At 43.0% G+C, this 19,269-nt stretch overlaps 1 protein-coding gene across 6 annotated transcripts; it reads left to right on the top strand.

The window, feature by feature from the left end:
- Nucleotides 1-2,099: 2,099 nt before the first annotated feature.
- On the top strand, nucleotides 2,100-18,783 carry prdm10 (PR domain containing 10). 6 transcript variants are annotated; one of them, XM_089014171.1, is made up of 23 exons: nucleotides 2,100-2,415; nucleotides 3,631-3,734; nucleotides 4,052-4,225; nucleotides 4,414-4,473; nucleotides 4,554-4,658; nucleotides 6,601-6,772; nucleotides 6,872-7,113; nucleotides 7,286-7,486; nucleotides 7,579-7,651; nucleotides 7,723-7,840; nucleotides 7,933-8,053; nucleotides 8,126-8,377; nucleotides 8,954-9,298; nucleotides 10,557-10,712; nucleotides 13,333-13,512; nucleotides 13,588-13,698; nucleotides 13,886-14,086; nucleotides 14,709-14,852; nucleotides 14,934-15,104; nucleotides 15,340-15,477; nucleotides 17,352-17,574; nucleotides 17,869-17,969; nucleotides 18,089-18,783. In XM_089014171.1, the coding sequence occupies exons 2-23, from the start codon at nucleotides 3,663-3,665 to the stop codon at nucleotides 18,257-18,259; spliced, it is 3,531 nt and encodes a 1,176-aa protein (XP_088870297.1). In that variant the 5' UTR covers nucleotides 2,100-2,415; nucleotides 3,631-3,662; the 3' UTR covers nucleotides 18,260-18,783. The 6 variants fall into 6 exon arrangements, with proteins under 6 accessions (XP_088870297.1, XP_088870301.1, XP_088870300.1 ...); XM_089014175.1 differs by lacking the exon at nucleotides 2,100-2,415 and adding an exon at nucleotides 2,426-3,166 and having other exon boundaries at nucleotides 17,872-17,969; nucleotides 18,111-18,783; XM_089014174.1 differs by lacking the exon at nucleotides 2,100-2,415 and adding an exon at nucleotides 2,426-3,166 and having other exon boundaries at nucleotides 18,111-18,783.
- The last annotated feature ends 486 nt before the right edge of the window (nucleotides 18,784-19,269 follow it).

Below are 19,269 nucleotides of genomic sequence, written 5' to 3'. Positions count from 1 at the left end.
TGCCCTAAAAATATCTGAAAAACAGACTGATGTTAATTATAATTTGTCCATGAGTTTTTATTAAATAATTCCAAATTGTCTTTCTGCTTCCAGATGTGTGTTTTTGTATTTCAGCATTTAACCAATCACATTTCAGCCATCATTTGTTACCAGGGTCAGAAATCTACCAGCACGCCTTGACGATCAGTTCTGCGGGCCCTGTTTCGAGTTGGCAACCAAAAAGAGGTACCAAACGCCTTCTTGCAGGCGCTCATAAATGTCAGAGTTTTTGAAAACTATGATTGGCTAGTTACTAACCAATCATAGTTTGCGAAAACTGATCTCATCACTAGCCGCTAGTGGCAAGAGCATACTGGACAGAGCTCGCCCACTGTATTGGTAGCGAGCTGCATAAACAAATGTGTTGTGTTTATTGTCAACCCACAATTTGGTTGAGGTTTTACTGTTAAAGCCATATTCAAGACGGACTTTTCAAGAAAAAAATGGACACCATGACGAAAGGTCAGACAGTCATTTCCTGGATAATGATACCCTCTAGTTGACTTGTAGAAAATCACACTACACTTTTTTTCAGTCGCAGCTATGGATTGATTTAGACATAGCACTACTGAAGGCCTAGCGATGAAATCCACAGCTCACCATCGATTGTTTCAAGAAATAACGACAGCCATCTTTAATCCCAGTGCCTTGACAGGCAGCATCATGTCATTGGTTTTGTGTGTTGATGCTTTGCTCTTTTCATTGACTCCACCATTATTGCTTGCCTGATCTCCATACTTTTTGCAGTATCAATTCCAGTTGTAGTTTAAATAAGAAGTTGAATTTTAAAGTACTGACAGTAATAGTTGAAAATAATAGTTAAGTATCAGTATTAAGTAGTAGTAGTGTTAAATTTGTAGGTATTGGAAAATACTGTAGCTATAGTTGGTGCTTTGTTACATATTCAGATCAATTTTGCTTTTTATCCCCAGATGACAAAAATGTTGAGAGGCAGCGTTACACAGCTGGGACAGAAATGCATCAACATGTTTATCCCGACGTCTCTAAACATGTTGACGGACGTTCAGCGTGAACACAACATTTTGGATCCCCCAGTAGCTAATTAGCAATTAGCCACCAAAGCCCAAATGACATGCTCGTGGGACCACTAGACATGACTGCCATCATTTGTGACTAACCATTGATTCCATTTGTGGCACAGACACATTTTGGGCCCACTTTCTGACCGGTGTTATTTCGGGCATAAGGACAAATGTTTTGCTGGACATTAATATACACACAAGGATGGGAGAAGATAGCTCAAGGATGCCCTTTAGGGTATATGTCCTAACTGAAGCCGAGAAGCACGCAAGGACCGATAGTCTAATGTTGTCAATAAACAAGTCCATGTACAGCATGTGTTGGTGACGTAACGATGGCAACTATAAGGCACTGTTGGACTCTTGTTGATTTGATCTTCCCTGGCGTCCAATTGGATTAAGCTCCTCCCCCTGTGGGGCTCATTACCCATCAAGTCAAGGACATAGGACAATATCAACACTGGACAGAGACGGGTAAACAAATCATTAAGATGAGTCACCAGGGATGGATGGACAGGTGCATGGACGTGTCTTCTTATCGAAGTGGAATTCAAATGGGAAAAATCCGAATTGTGGTCCTGTTTAAGGTTGGAAATGTTTTTCCAAACTAGGTGAGGACAGATACGATAACACGGCTTGTGCACAATCGAAAACCTTAATTGAAAAACAAATATGCAAGCACCAAAAGATGCAGCGGAGGCGCCAGTCACGATGCAACACGAAGAAGTCAAACTGTGTCCTCAACGGGTCTGTGCTGGTTATGGGAAGACTGACTGGTTCAAATTCATGGGAAAAAAGGTGATCAACTCACACAACAAATCAAGTACTACAAAAATGGAATTTTAATGTTCCAGCACCACCACCGACCCCTCAAACCAGTTTGGGAAATTTGATGGACATACAGTACTGTACTGTATATGAATCAGTGCTATTATGTAGTGGCGGAACATGGAATTGCAAGCTATCGGTAATTGACTGTTAATTCAGTTTTTTTTTCTCTGAAATTATTTTGAAGAATCAAATATATTTTTTATATTGGTTAACGAGTAAGAGAAGTCACACAACTTTTCATTTTACAAAACCAAATACACAAACTGTTGAGGCTGCGATTAAAGCACATAGATTATACATTTTGACACTGCTCAACGTGTTATTTTAAAAATACATATGCACATTTTAAATATTTCTGCAGTTTATGTGATGAGTTTCAAAATTGTATCAGGTCACAGTAGCTGATGGGAAAATGTCCACCTATCAAAAACGGAGGAGTCGCCTGTTGCCGGGCAGATTATGTTAATATATGCAATACGACCATCGCTGCAGCTACCATTCTGAGGTAAGAACAGCCTGTCTTTTTCCCACAAAACGTCTTGAAAGAGAGATTTCCAACACCGAGAAGCGTGGTCGAATCGAAAGTATAATTCATGTTACAACCAGTAAACGTTCGTTTGTTTTTAGGAGCGAAAGCGTTGTGAAAGATGATTTTTGTCGCTAGTAGGCTCTTCGTCCATATCCCCCGACGGTGGTAGTCCCACCCAAAATGGAGCCCGTCTTCCTTGTTCCCCACTCGCCTTCAAGGGCTGGGCTCGACAAACGAGCATGGGGGACGGGTGGGTCGAATGAAAGAAGGCATTTATTTACAACTTTATGTCACGTCTGGTTAACAATACCACAGTTAGTCGACGACGCGGGGAAGGACATGTTATTCGTTCCCCACATGTCGGCCTCCTAGTAACACTATAAAGCTGAAATGCTAACACCGCACGCTTGCGATTGTACTAAGTTCAAATTTGTGGTATGGTCCGGTTGGGACCGACAACTTGTCGGGTTAAAGCGGGGGGTAAACATCGTTCATCGATTAGATTAGTTTAATTGATACATCTGCCAACGACTTCGTATTTTTATCCTCACGCGGAGCTGCTTGTGTTTCCACACGTATTTGAATTGGGGCAGCGGCTCCTACGACGGCCTTGCCGGCAAACCTTAGCCGACATGAATGTGCTTTACCCCCGCTTCAAGTGTGCAGGGTCAACGCTCTGCGCGCGCGTGTGTGTGTGCGAGATGGAGCACGTTGCCGCTTGTTTTTGGTTTGTTAAACTAGTGTAAATTCGCCAAATCATTGTTTTTAAAATGAAATCTATTTATTTCTATCAAAAATCATAACCGTTTTCATTGTCCAGCATCGATTTAGGGTTTCTATATTTTACGCTTATGCACACATGCAGTTTGACACTTTTTTGGGTACACTTCGACAGTCTGATGGGATGTTTATTCAGCAAAGTCAATTACTGGAGAGTACCCGTACAATCTTTTTATAGATTTTAACTATTTGTAGCGTTGTTCTATTCAAAAGGAAATTATCTTGTGTCATAATCACAAATCCACTAAGTATAAACTTTGGGGCTCTTCAGTTGAACATGAAGCCACTACACAGTTTAGTCTTGTTTAGTTTTGAAAACAAAAAACTTGTTGCATGACAGTTTTGTTGTATGTGGGCCATTCATTGACAATAAAAGTGCCCATGGTCATTTCAAGCATACTGTGTTGACAGCGACCACCAAGAGGCCGGATAGCTGTGTTGCCATGGAAACAAAGCCAGAGCCTCCCACAGCGTGGACTCAGTCCACCAACACAGATTCAACTGAAGCCACACAGGTAGAAAGAATCACATAAAACTGTTGAATCAGTCATTGGTTGAATTTGACACGCACAGTTACTTTCCTTCTTTCCTGCTTTACTTTTCTCTTCCTTTCATAACTTTGCTGCTGTGTAATGTAAATTTCTCCATTGCGAGACTAATAAAGGCTAATCCAATCCAAATAATTTGCCTTTATGGCTTGTTCTCACTCATAATAACTATTTTAAATATTGAAACATAATTTCACTCCAACATGTAGTCAGATTCCGCAGTCACGTTTGAATTTGGGTAATGAGATATGCTGGTGGTTGTCTTGTTTTGATTGATGTTGCAGGTTCATTTTGAAGGTGGCGCAGTGGCCCAGATAGTGTACAGCGGAGACGGTGGCGATCAGGCAGAGCACGCACAGCAGCAGCAGGTGGTCTACACAGCCGACGGCAGCTCGTACACCTCGGTGGAGTCGGCCGAGCACACGCTGGTCTACATTCACCCTGCCGATGGAACCCAAGTAAAGAGCGGCTTGTTTTTAAAATCACTCCTATTTTTTGGGGGGGCTTGGGAGGGTCTTGTGCCATTTTATCGAGAGAAGAAGTTGTCAAAGTGGGTTTCTCGAACCGCAAACTAATTTTCTGTCAATGATTCTTGTTGTAAAAGAAAAAATGCAACAAACTATGCGAATGTTGATTTTCCTCATAGGCCGTGTTTGCAGATCAACCTCAAGTTGCGTACATCCAGCAAGACGGCACGACTCAGCAGGTGCCCATGGATGGTCACTCAGTTATTTATTTTACCCTGGTTTTAGTGCAATCTTCAAGTAAACCTCTGTCCTTCCGAAGGTGGCGGTGTTGCTGCCAAGTAGCCAAAACATGAACGCTGCCAGTCTTCACGTCCTCAGCAATGTGGCCGATGCACCGCAGGCCACATTAGAACCGGCCTCTCAGGTGAAGGATCACTTTTTATCTCATAACTTATTTATTTTTTTATTGTATGTGTGTTTATTTAATGTATGTATTTATTTAATGTACTGTAATCCCTTGCTACTTTGCGGTTTCTATTATCGCGGCTCTTGATGCATCACGGATTTTATTCCAACCTAAAAAAATGGCCGCAAATGACAGCGAAAGTCACTGTAGTACAGTACTCTAAAACAACAGTGGGTTAAAGAGAGCAGCATACAGCATTCATTAGATTTACTATTGTTATTTTTTAATATATTCATCCATTTTGAGGCATTACTGAGCTGTAAATGCACAAAACCGAACATTAGTTCAGTAATCAAAAACATCGACATTCATTTGGCCACACCTGACAATGAGTCGACGATTAATGTAAACAAAATTTTCATCACTTTGTTCACTGTACATTAATCGTCTTGACTTTGTTGACATTCTTGAATGTTGCTGTGCCGATTACCATTTTGTGTTTGGGTGCCTTTTACTGAGTGAGTTGCTTGTTCTGTAGCCACAAAGCGACATAAGTCTTCTTGAGCCGGTCCCAGGTCCGGATAAATACAGAGGGTTGTGTCAGGAAGGGCATCCGACGTAAAAGCTTGGCCAAAACAAAGCTGCGGATCAAACCACTAAAGATTGAGGACACTGATTTGCTGTGGTGACCCCTTGAAGGGAAAAGCCGAAAGGAAAAGAAGAAGACTTTGTTGACATTCATGTGATGTTGCACTGTCAACTCTGGTTTTTCTTTTTTCATTTATTTTCGTGCTGACTCAGGTCGAAGCTGATTAGCCGAGAGACGAAAATACTGGTCAGCATTCAACCTACATGAATGCTTATCCCTGCTCCTGTTCTCACATCGCATTAGTTCAGGTTACGTACTGTACATATTCTCATATTTTCATTCCCACTTAATACGCCCCCCCTACAATGGCTCCTTCAAAATTATCCAGCAAACCGCAAAAGAAGAGAAAATGATCACAGTGAGTGAAAAAGTAAAATTACTTGACAAACTGAGGGAAGGCAAAAGTTCGGCCACTGTAGCACGCCATTACAACATCAATGAATCTATGGTGCATTACATCAAGAAAGACGACTCGTGTATAATAATAATAATAATACATTTAATTTAGAAGCGCCTTTTAAAACTCTCAAGGACACTTTACAGTCACAGGATATTTTTTCTGCAGGTGAGCAGCGGCAGCCACACGCGCTAGTGTTCACTCAACCTGAAGTACGACAAAGTTAAAAAAAAAACCTAAATAACAAATAATATGACAATACAGAAAGTGCTTAAGAATGAATGACTCTCTGTGTCTTTGTGTTGTCATATTATTTATTTAGTTTTTTTTTTGTTCTTTTGACTTCATGACGGCGCCGCGCGAGTGGCTGCCTTTCCAGCAGCCCATGTATTTAGTTTTTCTACTTTCATTCTTTTCACACTTTGCTGCTGTGAAAAGAAAATTTCTCCACTGCGAGACTAATAAAAATCCATCCATCCATCCATCCATACAAAGACACAGAGTTGTATCTGTAAATATTATACTGTATGTTGATAGTTGACTGTTTGCTTTATTGCATTGGAGTTTTGTACTGTACTACAAACAGTTACTGTGCTTCTTTATCCCTGTATTGTGTTCCACTAAATTTTGACTTATAAATCTTTTTTGTACTCATACACATGTAAATTTATCAATACATGTAGGGCGGCATCGTGGCCGGTCCGCATTAACCACGATAAACTAGGGATTACTTTATTTATTTGTTTGTTTATTTATTTTAAATTACTGAGATACAATTTACAAAAATAATGCCATTCTAAATTAGGTATAAAGTATAGGTTTTTTCCATATACAGGCCAAAGAGTGACTGACATTGAGAAGACATAAATTTGAGACCGCAGTCTTGACAACAACTTTATTTTGGATTCACACAGGAGCAACTGTCAGTATCCAACTCTCTAGCCTCTCTTGCCGACATGGCGGACCCCCCATCCAGCCCACTCGGCGCCATGGACACCACGGACGAGTCTGATGAAGACAACGATGACGAAGATTCAGATATCGATGACTGGGAACCTCGTCAGCGCTTCAACCCTCACCACCTCTGTGCGTCCTGGATTCTATATTTCTCAACGTGACCACTAAAAAGTGAAAGGAAGTGGATTGTAACAAAAAAATGTCATTGATGACCTCCCTCCCCCGCAGGGTGTGAGGAGTGCAACAACACCAACACCTCAGAGTGTCTGAATCATGGGCCCCTTCATCCTATCCCCAACCGCCCAGTGATGTCCCGGGCCCGCGCCAGCCTCCCTCTGATCCTCTACATCGACCGCTTCGTGAGCGGGGTCTTCTCCAAGAGGCGCATCCCCAAGCGCACACAGTTCGGCCCGGTGGAAGGCCCTCTGGTACCCCAAAGCGAGCTGCAAGACAACTACATTCACCTGAAAGTGAGCTGTCTTTTGCCAGCCAATCACAGAACAATTTTATTTACTATATCGTAACAAAAACAAATTGTTGTTTGCTTTATTGCATTGGAGTTTTGTACTGTACTACAAACAGTTACTGTGCTTCTTCAGTTGATACATTCATAGTCATTATGTCTTACCGTGGCGGTCACAGCTTTGCATGCTGGACACCCAAAAAGACAGCGAGAAATCCGAGGACACGTGGCTGGACCTGTCTGACGAGGACAGCTGCAACTGGATGATGTTTGTGCGGCCCGCCCAGAGCCACCTGGAGCAGAACCTGGTGGCGTACCAATATGGCGCCGAGATCTTTTACACCACTATCAAGAACATCGAGCCCAAACAGGAGCTCAAGGTGCACGCTGCGCTATACCCTGGATGAGGTCAACTTCAAACTTCATGGCAGGTAGTCTGAACTTTATTTTTGTGTTTGTGATGCTTTTGCAGGTGTGGTATGCGGCCTCGTACGCAGAGTTTGTCAATCAGAAGCTTCACAGTGTGACAGAAGAAGAGAGAAAAGGTGAGCTGTCGTGTCGAATCAACACTCATATGTCGCGAGGAGCTTTTTTTTTTGATGTGTCCATCCTACAGTTCTGCGGGAGCAAGAGAAGAACTGGCCGTGTTTCGAGTGCAGCCGGCGTTTCGTGAGCTCGGAACAACTTCAGCAGCATCTCAATCTGCACGACAACATGATCTACTCTGTTACCAGGTACCGTTTGCTTTCATTTCGCATGGCCTTTTTTGATTCCAAATGTCATGTTTTTTTCCTCGTCGTTCTTTCTTGTCGTCATCCACTTCCAGGTCAAGGGGGCGTGGCCGAGCCAGGGGCAGGAAGCGATTTGGGACAGGAAGGAGGCCGAGGCGGCCGCCCAAATTCATCCGCTTGGACATGCCGGTTGAAGACGAAACGGAAAAGATGACGGTAAGTAGCTTGTTTATAACGAACATTATTTTTTGAAGGTTCCACTTCCGTTTGACTTTTCCAATTTCTCAGGAGATGCTGGAACTGGCCGAAGCGCAACCACTGGACGAGCCGACGGTGGCGCCTCACAACGGTGTGGAGATGACCGTGTCTGAGCCGGACACCGAGACAGATAGTCAAACTGTTTCCTCGGTGGTGGAACCCTCGGCCCCCCAGCCTTCCTCCATGGACGCGCCGCCCGCAACTTTGGGGGAGCCCGCACAGAACGATCAGACAGACGCTCAGCTCTCCTCTCCAGATGTGCGACGCCTGAAAAAGATGCGGGTGAGACGCAAAGACTTTAGTTTGTGACAGAGTGCGTTTGCTTTTTAACACTGTTTTCTCTTCTTAATGCTGGCCACATTCAAAGACGGATGTACAGGTAGGCGCGGCCCTCCATGACTTCTCTCACATATGCGTTTTAGCCAATTCGAAGGCAGAAAAGGAGGCTGACTTGTGTGGTTCACGTCATTACGTTTGCATCACCTTAAATTGGAGAAGTATCCATAGGAAAATCAAATATTATATGCTGTATATTTAAATTTGAAATATCTTGAAAATAAGGCTTCAATTACAACATTTTGACACTTTTCCTATATTTGATGTTACATTATATACAAACATGTCATCATGTATTTAAAATTGAATTCCCAATTTCCATTTTTTACTGTTCAAAAAATGCGGCCGAGCCATGTTTTCTTGATTGATGCTAACTTTAAATTATGTTTTTTGCATTTTTGTATTAAAAAAATAAATGAATAAAACAAATTCAAAACATTTTAAAAACCAAATTTTCCCGCATTTTGCATTTTAATTCATTTTCCAACAAAATCACCAGCCTCACCCTGTGTGTATTTTAAGAACACAGCACTGCAGCATCACTTCATCCGCAAGAGCTTACGTCCCTTCAAGTGCAAACACTGCGACAAGGCCTTCCGTGACAAAGACAAGCTGGAGCAGCACCTGCGCGTGCACGGCCGCGACACCTTTGTCTTCCCGTGCCACCTGTGCAGCAAAACCTTTGCAACGGACACAGCACTTGATGACCACCTGCTGGTGCACACCGAGAACCGCTCGTACTCATGTCTGCTCTGCACTGAGACCTTTGAAAGGCTTGACGCGCTCAGGGACCACATCGAGATGCACGCCGTTGACGGCACCTTCACCTGCCCGTCCTGCAAGAAGACTTTTCCCGACTTCCTCCAGGTTGGCAAATTCCGGCGTGCAACAACTCGATGTATCTCGTGGCAACTTCGGTTCAGTGAGCATTTTGCCAGATGCAAGAGAAGTTCCAGGCTTCATGTGGTTTAAACAAATGCAAAACTGGAGAAATTTACTGATACTTATTTATTATTCGATTAGATTAGCCTTTATTTGTTTCACACCGGAGGGATTCACATTTCACAGCAGCAAAGTGATGAACGGAAGAGGGAAGGAAATGAAGAAGTAGAAAAACAAAATACAGGAGCTGCTGTCTTGCGACACCATCTTGAAGTAAAAAAAAAAAAACTACATAAAACAACAAACTATGATTATTATTATTATGTGATTTAACCAAATGCAAACGTATAGAAACTTACTGCTACTTTTTAAATTATTTTGTATTATTATTATTACGATAATGATGATGATGATTATTATTATTAGTAGTATATTGTTGTTATTATTACTATTATTATTACTATTATTTTTTTCTGTTTATTCAATTAAAGGACAACCAACGTCACTTTTTTGTTTCCCAACTGACATCAGAAAAACGTTTTATAGCATTTGAAATACCCAAAACACGCAGTATGATATTTTTAGTCAAATGCAAAACAGCAATAAAAATGACTTAAAGTGTCTAAAAAGTACTTCAATTTGAAACCGGAAGTGGCCAGTTTGAGAGGTCCCGCCCCCATGTTCGTGGTGTCACAGCAAGACGTCTTGCCTTGCTAGTGAATCAAAACAATGGCTTCAGATTTAGAGAATATGCTTTCTTGTTACTCATCCAGTTATGAATATGATTCAAATAGTTCTGAAGAAGAAAGCATACATGTTTGCAATCGATTAAAGAATTTATTCCGTGTCATTTTGAGGCATCGGGAGTGGGAAATGTCGCACCCAAAAAAGGCAGAACATGGCGACAAAGCCGTGTAAGGATTCCTTACATGGAGCTTTGTCGCCCTCTTCTGCCTCTTTTTGGTCCTACATGATGTTTTCAGACCAAAGTACAGCAAAATGCATTGACGTGATGGAAGGACTGCTACAATGTGTCCTTTTTTCAGTCAGGGGCGTTCCTTCAGTGACATAGGGTGAGGACTCGTCACCAACTCAAAAACAAGACTTCCGAAATATTCCGTGCGAGTCTTAAAACGTAAAATATAGCTATATGCGGTGGAATCTTATTAAAATACGCTCAGTAGAAGTCATTTGAAGCGATTTTACAAATTATGGACTTTTCCCACTTTTTCCCCCCTACTAGGTGAAGAAGCACATCCGCTGCTTCCATTCAGAGAAAATCTTCCAGTGCCCCAACTGTGACAAGGCTTTCTGCCGCCCCGACAAACTACGCTTGCACATGCTACGGCACTCCGACCGCAGGGACTTCCTGTGCTCCACGTGCGGCAAGCAGTTCAAGGTGAGGCCGCCGTGCAGGAAGATTGAATCCTTTGATCCAGTTTACATAATCCAGGCTCTGAAAAATGTATATATTTGCAGATAATTGTTTAATGTTAAACCCAGGGAACAGTATCAATGGTTTTGTTAAACAATAAAAAAACGGGACAGTAAAAGTACAATACTGAACAATACTTTTTTGCTGAGATACAGAATGGACACATTTTAGTTAGATTCTTATTGTGCTTCACAATCAACCTTTTTTGAGGGGGGCTAGAAGCAAGCTAAATGGATTTTAAAATTGTCAGGTGTTGTGTAAGATATGTTAAATGGTATTTTTTTAATATTCATTTACAGTAATCCCTTGTTTTTCGCGGTTAATGGGGACCAGAGACGAAAATCCGCGACGTAGAGTTACATAATAATAACATAGATAGTGGGTGCTGGGCGGGGCTAAGAAGATGCACAGCCAATCCACATGACCGTAAACCATGAGATATCGTGCTGTCATTGGGTGACGTCAGTGCTGGGAACCAATCAAGCTACAACTTTGTATACAACCTCTGAGTCATTCTGCATTTTTTTTCCTGAACAATTTTTTTCCCTTAAAAAATCCTGCCATAGGTGAACCGTGAAGTAGTGAGGGATCACTAGACAGTGAGACCTTGGCTTACATGTGTAAGGCGAAAAGTGTGTATACCAAAAATTAATTTCCTATAGGAAACCATTAAAATGAGAATAATCCGTTCCCAGGTCTCCATAAAATATAATTTTCAAATAAATAAGCCTTAAAACTACACACAACATACGTTATTCTATGTATAATAAATGTGCTATTGTATTGTAATGAAAGAAATACACTGCACTGTATAATAAAGTCACTTTATTTACATTTGTGATGGTCGTTGATGGCTCTTAATTGACACCTGTTGCTTTCTGACTTGTAAGATCTTACGAAACTGAGGCATCACATTATCATTCATCATGTTGATGATTCTCATAGCCTTTTCTGGATGGAACTGTTCAATAAAAGCCAGCACATCAACTCCTGAATGGCCTGCTTCTGCTTGTCCTCTTGAAGGCAAATCAAATCCTCTGTTGAGGACCTCATTATGGTCAGCAACAAGCTCCTCGATGTCATCTGCATCGACTTCAAGTCCCGTAGGTGCTGGCAGAGATTTTATTACAACAAAAGGCGCGAGTCCGATGATTCCACGGACGCGGAATAAAACGCGACAAAAGAAGGCGGGCGGGGCGATCCGTCCAGCACATTCGCGATCCCGGAAAGCAACAGACTTGCGCCATCGTTGCTAACAATCACCACCGGCAAAGCAAACTCTTGAACTTGCCAGCACAAGACACAGCAAGGCGTCGTAATCATTTTACTAGTGAGGTGATAGCGACTTGTTGAAATGTCCCAGTATCGGTGATGAGGGGATCAACAGGCACACTACGCACATTCGTGATCCCGGAAAGCACCAAACTTCAAAGCAATCGCGGCTAACAATCACCTCCGGCAAAGCAAACTGTTGGATTTGCCAGCACAAGTGTCGTAATTATGTCACTGGTGAGGTGACAGCGACTCGTTGAAATGAAATGAAATTGAAGTGTCTTCTTCGGCTGGCAGAGGTCGCGAGCGATGGCCCCGCCTCAGCTGTCAACTCGCACGTGACAATTTCGGTGTCATTAGTCACGTGAAAGCATCGACGAAATAACGCCTTTGTGTAAAGCTTTCAGACGAACGATGGTAGCAATAGTGAACGGTACCGGGGTCTTTATTTGTAGAATGGTCGTAGAAAGTTACTCTCAGGGAAGTGACACACAGCGTGAGAGATGTGTCAGGCTGAGATTCACATGACAGCCGCGGTGTGCACATTTGACGCACACCTCCTTCGTGTTTCTTAATGATCTCCTTCTTCTCCTCGACGGTGATTATTCGAGGATCATCTTGCAGTCATTTCCTAATAGTAAAATTATCTACAAAAAGCTTCTCGGAGGCGATCGACGTGTGAATTCAGAGAGAGGGGGTGTGGAAAGGTGCGCCGGCTGGAGCGCTGTTCGGTCGTGTGCTTCCGCCAAAGATCCGAAGATCACTCCACCAGATCCGAAGATCACTCCGCCAGCCGTGGTGGGTGTGTTATCGCGAAAAGTAGTGCGTATTTAAAGGTTTAATTTTCATTAATTTGACGTTCGTAAACCGAAAAGTTCGTAAGGTAAGGTGTTCGTAAGCTGAGGTTTCACTGTATTTATTTACTCTGTGTAGAGCAACAAATGAACTACCAACAACAGTAGCCAAAATGGAACTGTATAGTGCCACTTAGCAGTTTTTTTGACAACGATACTAGTGCAGCGTGTTCTACCGGAAACAAATTCCTTGTGTGTTCTACATACATGGCAATAAAGATGATTCTGATTCTGATAATAATGATAAAAACATCATCTGCATCAATACGCCTGCAGTAGGTTGGTTGTCCGTAACATCATTTGCACAGGAACTATGGTTGTATCATTGAAAATAATAATAATTACCCATAAAAGGAATGTGGGATGCCTACTAGAGCAAGAATATGATAGCGAAATTAAATTAAAAGAAAAGGTTTGATGGACCCTGTATGATTCGAAAACGATGTGTTTTTGTCCAGAGGAAAGATAAGCTGCGTGAGCACATGCAACGAATGCACAATCCTGAACGTGAGGCCAAAAAAGCCGAACGCATCCAGCGCTCCAAAAGCCACAAAATGAAGACGCCCACCAATGACTTTGAGAGCTTCATGTTCAAATGCAGACTGTGCATGATGGGATTCAGACGCAGAGGAATGCTGGTGAGCCCAGGAAGCCCGACGTCACCTGTCAATCAGATGAGAGTCGAAAAATATGTTGATGATTTGTCCTCGCAGGTCAATCATTTATCCAAACGGCACCCCGAGATGCGCGTTAACGACGTTCCCGAGTTGACGCTGCCCATCATCAAGCCCAACAGGGACTACTTCTGCCAGTATTGCGACAAGGTGGCCTGACAAGCACGCTTCGTGCATCTCTTTTTGATTGCGCTAGTCCTCATAAAGCTTCCGGTTAGCTTGAGCCAATGTTGTCTTGCTATAATTCGGTGGAACGTCCCCAAAGGACTCTTTCCGTGAGCTTTTCAAGCTACGATCTAAACAAAGCAATCATGATCACAATCCTCTTGTCCGTTAGGTATATAAGAGCGCCAGCAAGAGGAAGTCGCATATCCTGAAGAACCACCCAGGAGCGGAGCTGCCGCCCAGCATCCGCAAGCTGCGACCGGCCGCTCCCGGCGAGCCCGACCCCATGCTGACAACGCACACGCAGCTAGCCGGCACCATCGCCTTCGCGCCCGTCTGTTGCCCGCACTGCGCCAAGCAATACAGCAGCAAGGTGAGCCGGTGAGGGAAGGAGCCGTGTCATAAATGTGTCATTTCGGAATCAATCCCATTTTGATTCATAGATCTGCAAATTACGACAATGCAACTTGAGTTATAATCCAATTCAGTGTGGAGATGCTTCTTGTGTGCCTGTTTTGCCCATCGGGGGCAGTATTGTTTACCACAGACACAAAGGAAGAAGAATTCCTTTTCTCTGACTCCACAGTATGTTTTTGTAATCAACATTTCTTTCTACAGAGGATTAAGAATACATCACCGTCAATGTGTTTATATTGTCTGTCTACGTTTGTTGATGAATCAAAATGTTGATGCTAACTAGTAGCATCTTATTAGCATTTCCCATTTTAAGCCTATCAGCCCCACACAGATTTCCCCTTCTTATGTTTGTTGTATTTTTCAAAATTAAATGCGGCATCAAACAGTTTGAAGACCGTTGGAAAAAAATAGTTGCTGTCTATAACTGCTGCTTTTTTTTATTGAAAATGGGTTTTAGTGCCGCCGTGCAGCGCTCATGAGTTCATGCAGAAGTTTCGAAAAATAACATCCAAGTCTTGTCGCTTGTATCTCAAGGTAGGACTCTATTTTGTGCGTCTTTCTCTCTCTTGCACTCTCAGACTAAAATGGTGCAGCACATCCGGAAGAAGCATCCAGAGTTTGCTCAGCTCGTCAACACCATTCAAGCTCCCCTGGCGACCGCCGTCATCAGCAGCACACCCGCCGTCATCAGTGCCGACGGTGCCACCGCCGAGGCTGTTGTGGTAAGCTATCCCCCTCGCTGTCAGAAAATGTGAAAAAGCACTTGAAACATTGACAACCCGGCGACATTTTTTTGTCCGCAGACCACTGACCTATTAACGCAGGCCATGACGGAGCTCTCCCAAACGCTAACGACCGACTACAGGACACCACAGGGAGACTACCAGAGGATCCAGTACATCCCCGTGTCCCAGGCTGGAAGCACCCTGTCCCAGCCGCAGCACATTCAGCTGCAGGTGGTCCAGGTGGCGCCGGTAAGAACGATCATTTTTGAAATTTGAAATGTCGTGGAGGAGCTAAATTTAACCTCGTGGGAGGTGTATAAGGTTGGAAATGAATTTGACATTATTTTTTTGTTGTTCAGAGAAAAGCACAGAGGCTGCAATTTTGCATTCGCTTCACATGTTAAATCACTCACCGCTTTAAATCACTCAGCAGCGAGTGAGGACCTCATGTTCCTCATGTTCCTCATATTTATGTTTTCCCCAGGCTTCTTCCACGCACTCGCAGCAGCAGACGGTGGACGTGGGCCAACTGCACGACCCGCATGGCTACAGCCAGCAGTCCATCCAGGTGCAGCACATCCAGGTCGCCGAGCCCACGGCCTCCGGGCAAGTTGTCAGTCAGGTACAGTATTAGCCCTCACTTCTGTGCATCGCAATTTGTGAAATCATTCACGGGCCGTGCATGTCACTCCCAGGCCTTCAATTGTGCTACGTGTGAATCAATCAGCTGGGAGTGTGGTGTGATATTACTCCACGTCCACTAGAGGGTGACGTTGACCTGGAAATAACTTGAAGAAACTTAAAGGACAACCGACGTCTCTGGACAAGTTGTGTCCATAATTTGTAAAATGGCTTCAAACGACTTCTACTGAGCGTATTTTACAAAGATTCCACCGCATATAGCTATATATTACGTTTTAAGACTCGTGCTGAATATTCAGGAAGTCTTGTTTTTGAGTTGGTGACGAGTCCGTACGTGACATCACTAAAGTACCGCCCTTTACCGTAGAAATGACGCATTGTAGCGGTCCTTCCTTCACGTCAATGTATTTTGCTGTACCTGTTTGGTCTGGGGACCTCGTGTTGCACCCAAAAGCCGCCAGAAGGACAGAAGAGGGCGTCCAAGCGCCATACAAGGAATTTATCAGCCTGTGGAAACGGAGGTGGCCACAGGAGGTCGCCATTTTGTGCCTCTTTTTTTGGGTGAGAGATTGTCCCCCAATGTTGCCAAAATGGCACAAATAAATTCTTATCGATTGCAAACATGTATGCTTTCCTCTTCAGAACTATTTGAATCATATTCATCACTGGATGTGGAACAAGAAAGCATATTCTCCGAATCTGAAGCCATTGTTTTGATTTTCCAGCAATGCAAGACGTCTTGCCGTGACGTCACGAACTGGGGGCGGGACTTTCCGAAAATGCCCAACTGGCAGCTCAATTTTTTGCAAATTTTGGACACCTTAAGTCATTTTTATTGGTGTTTTGCATTTGACTAAAAATATCATACTGTGTGTTTTGGGTATTTTAGATGCTATAAAACGTTTTTCTGGTGTCAGTTAAAAAACAAAAAAGTGACGTCAGTTGTCCTTTAAGAAATACAGTTATTAAACTGTTAGAATTTTTATTATGAACGGGTGGATTCATGATAACCACTTAAAATTGCAATATTATTTGCTATTTTTGCTAGCTATCCAACCATAATAATGTCCATCTATTCTTGAAAAATCCGTCTTGAAAATGGCTTTAACAGTATATCTGCAACCAAATCCATTTCTTCTCCTCCTTCAGACATTGGGTTGACAATACATCTACTAAATCAACACAACAATATATTTGCTTATGCATCTCGCTACAGATACAGTGTGCTAGCTTTGGCCATTATGCTCTTGTCATTGAGCGACTAGTGATACTATGATTGGCTAGTGACTTGCCAATCATGTGACTAGCCAATTATAGTTTGAGAAAACTCTGACTTTTCCAGCACCTTCCAGCAGGCCTTGGATTGCAAACTCGAAATCTAATTGGTTAGAGCAACAGTTTCATCGACATTGATTTTTATGCTCCATGGCCTGCAGACCTCATTGTGAAAGCAGACAAATAGATTTCTGACCCTGGTCACAAATGATGGCTGAAATGTGATTGGTTAAATGCTTAAATATGAAAACACACATCTGGAAGCAGCAGAAAAAGGGAAAAGCAATGAAAGGAAGCTGAAATACAATGTACAATGTATTTAATAAGAATTTATTGACAAAATATAATTCACATTCATCTGTGATTCTAATATTTTTAGGCCAGCAGAGAAGAAGGTCATGACAACCCACCACTGTGTGAAATAAATCAGTGGGTCTACGTTTACGATAAACTTGTGAAAGCCATGTTAAATGGACTTCAGCACATTTCCCCGTGAAATTTTTGTCCATTTGCTCGATAAAAGTTGGGAAACAACAGCTTTCTTGTTTTCGAGTAAGCATCCCTCACGTCTCTCCCCAGGTGGAAACGGGTCAGCCACTCAGCCCCAATGCCCAACAGACCAATCAGGAGCAGAGTCCTTCCCAGCTGACCCCTGTGACGCTGGCTCAAAACCAAGGACTTGAGGGCAGTGGAACTCCACAGCAACAACAACAACAACAACAGCAGCAGGATCAGCAACAGCAGCAGCAGGGAGCAGTTCAGCATGCTTACATACCAGGGAACTGGAACTACAGAGGCTACCGTGAGTCCACCTTGCAGCACGCATGATCATTGAGATCTATTGGATCTCAGCACTGACCCGCTTCTGCTACGGCAGCACTATTAAATTACTGCAGTAGCGGGTTAAGAGAAGTAAGATGTTGCACCTTGTTTAGAAGAATTCATACTTTAAAAATGTTTCAACTCAAGTACATTTGAGTATTTTTTGCTAGTTTTTTGTTTACTTTGGTACTGGAATGGGATCGGTACTTTTACTCTGATCCCCCTTTTTTAGTTAGTGTTTTATTTTACACAAGTGTATGTACTTCTACTTAAGCAGCCTCCGAGATCCAAATGATGACGCTGCCCCATGCTCAATACGTCATCGCTGAGGCTGCCACGCCGGTGACTGGAGCCAACAGCAACCAGGTGAAAACGGTGAGTCCAGGTCAAACCCGGCCCCAAAATCTTTTAGCTTGAAAGAGGGTGTCATAACTGCGGATGAACAATAAGCACGTGCACACGAGTGGATGTGATTCTCTTCTTGGTCACCGCAGACGCACTACGTTATCTCTGAAGGTCAAACGGAGCTGGAAGCCAAACCTTCAGGTCCCATGAGCTCGAGTCCAAACCCTGGCGAACACTCGGAGCAAGCCACCACACAGTACATCATCACCACCACAACCAATGGGAATGGCAGCAGCGAGGTCCACATCACCAAACCCTAAAACCTTCTGAACTTTGCCCCCCCCCCCCTTCGTTTCTCATCTACTTCCACTACAAATTCTGCCCATTGGGAGCTTTGAAGCAAGAACACTAATTACAGATGAAGAAGTGCTGAATTTACAATAGAGGACAAAATAAAGACCAGCACAGTTTTATGTGTTTGTCAAGTGTTATATTCTTGTTCATCATGTGCCACATGCTGCTAGATGTCAACAAACGACAAAATCTCAAAATGATTTTTTTCATCACGGCCCACTCAAGTGCAAAGAAAACCTTTTTGTGTTTGAAGAAACCCGGAATTTAATTTATTTGTGAATGACATTGTGACAGAAAATGAAAATCTTCCACTTTAATGGCGCAGTTGTGATTGATGGTTTTCATCCACATTGTTAGGTTAAAAGTATTTACAAGCCATAGTGCACAAGTCTGAGCTTTATAGAAATTGTTTCCACAGTGTACAGCAAAAAACTTAATAATCTACAAAATTAAAAAAAAAATGTGAAACAAAATAAAACAAAAAAAACAATTCTTGTTGTCAATGAATATCATACACGAAAGATGAGCGGAGCAATGTAGTAGAGGAAGCAGAGCCACTGATATATATATATAAAATCCTCGTCTCACCCACCATGGGTGGTGTCTGTCCCCCAGTTTAGCTTAGGTCCAGGAAGCTTGAGGGTTCTGTGCAGTATCCGTGCTGTTCCCAGCACTGGACTTTTCTGGACTGAGATATCCGATGTTGTTCCCGGGATCTGTTGCAACCACTCGTCTAGTTTGGGGGTCACTGCCCCGAGTGCCCCGACCACCACAGGCACGACTGTTACCTTTACCTTCCAGGCTCTCTCCAGCTCCTCTCTGAGCCCTTGCTATTTCTCAATTTTCTCAGAATCAGAATCAGAATCATCTTTATTGCCAAGTATGTAGGACACACAAGGAATTTGTTTCCGGTAGAACACGCTGCACTAGTATCGTTGTCAAAAAAACTGCTAAGTGGCACTATACAGTTCCATTT

The sequence above is a fragment of the Hippocampus bargibanti genome, linkage group LG14 (genome assembly GCF_051943395.1).
Source record: "Hippocampus bargibanti isolate YZ-2025 linkage group LG14, ASM5194339v1, whole genome shotgun sequence".
Lineage (NCBI taxonomy): Eukaryota > Metazoa > Chordata > Actinopteri > Syngnathiformes > Syngnathidae > Hippocampus > Hippocampus bargibanti.
The sequence above is the reverse complement of the archived record's forward strand: the minus strand, read 5'-3'. Positions and strand labels throughout refer to the sequence as shown.

What these genes read in the sequence shown, in the direction of transcription:
- prdm10 (XM_089014169.1), top strand. Translation starts at nt 3,076, where the DNA reads ATGTGCTTTACCCCCGCTTCAAGTGTGCAGGGTCAACGCTCTGCGCGC. An exon ending in CTTCAACCCTCACCACCTCT is followed by an intron (nt 6,773 to 6,871) that starts GTGCGTCCTGGA and finishes CCTCCCCCGCAG; the next exon opens with GGTGTGAGGAGTGCAACAAC. An exon ending in CGTGCGGCAAGCAGTTCAAG is followed by an intron (nt 10,713 to 13,332) that starts GTGAGGCCGCCG and finishes GTTTTTGTCCAG; the next exon opens with AGGAAAGATAAGCTGCGTGA.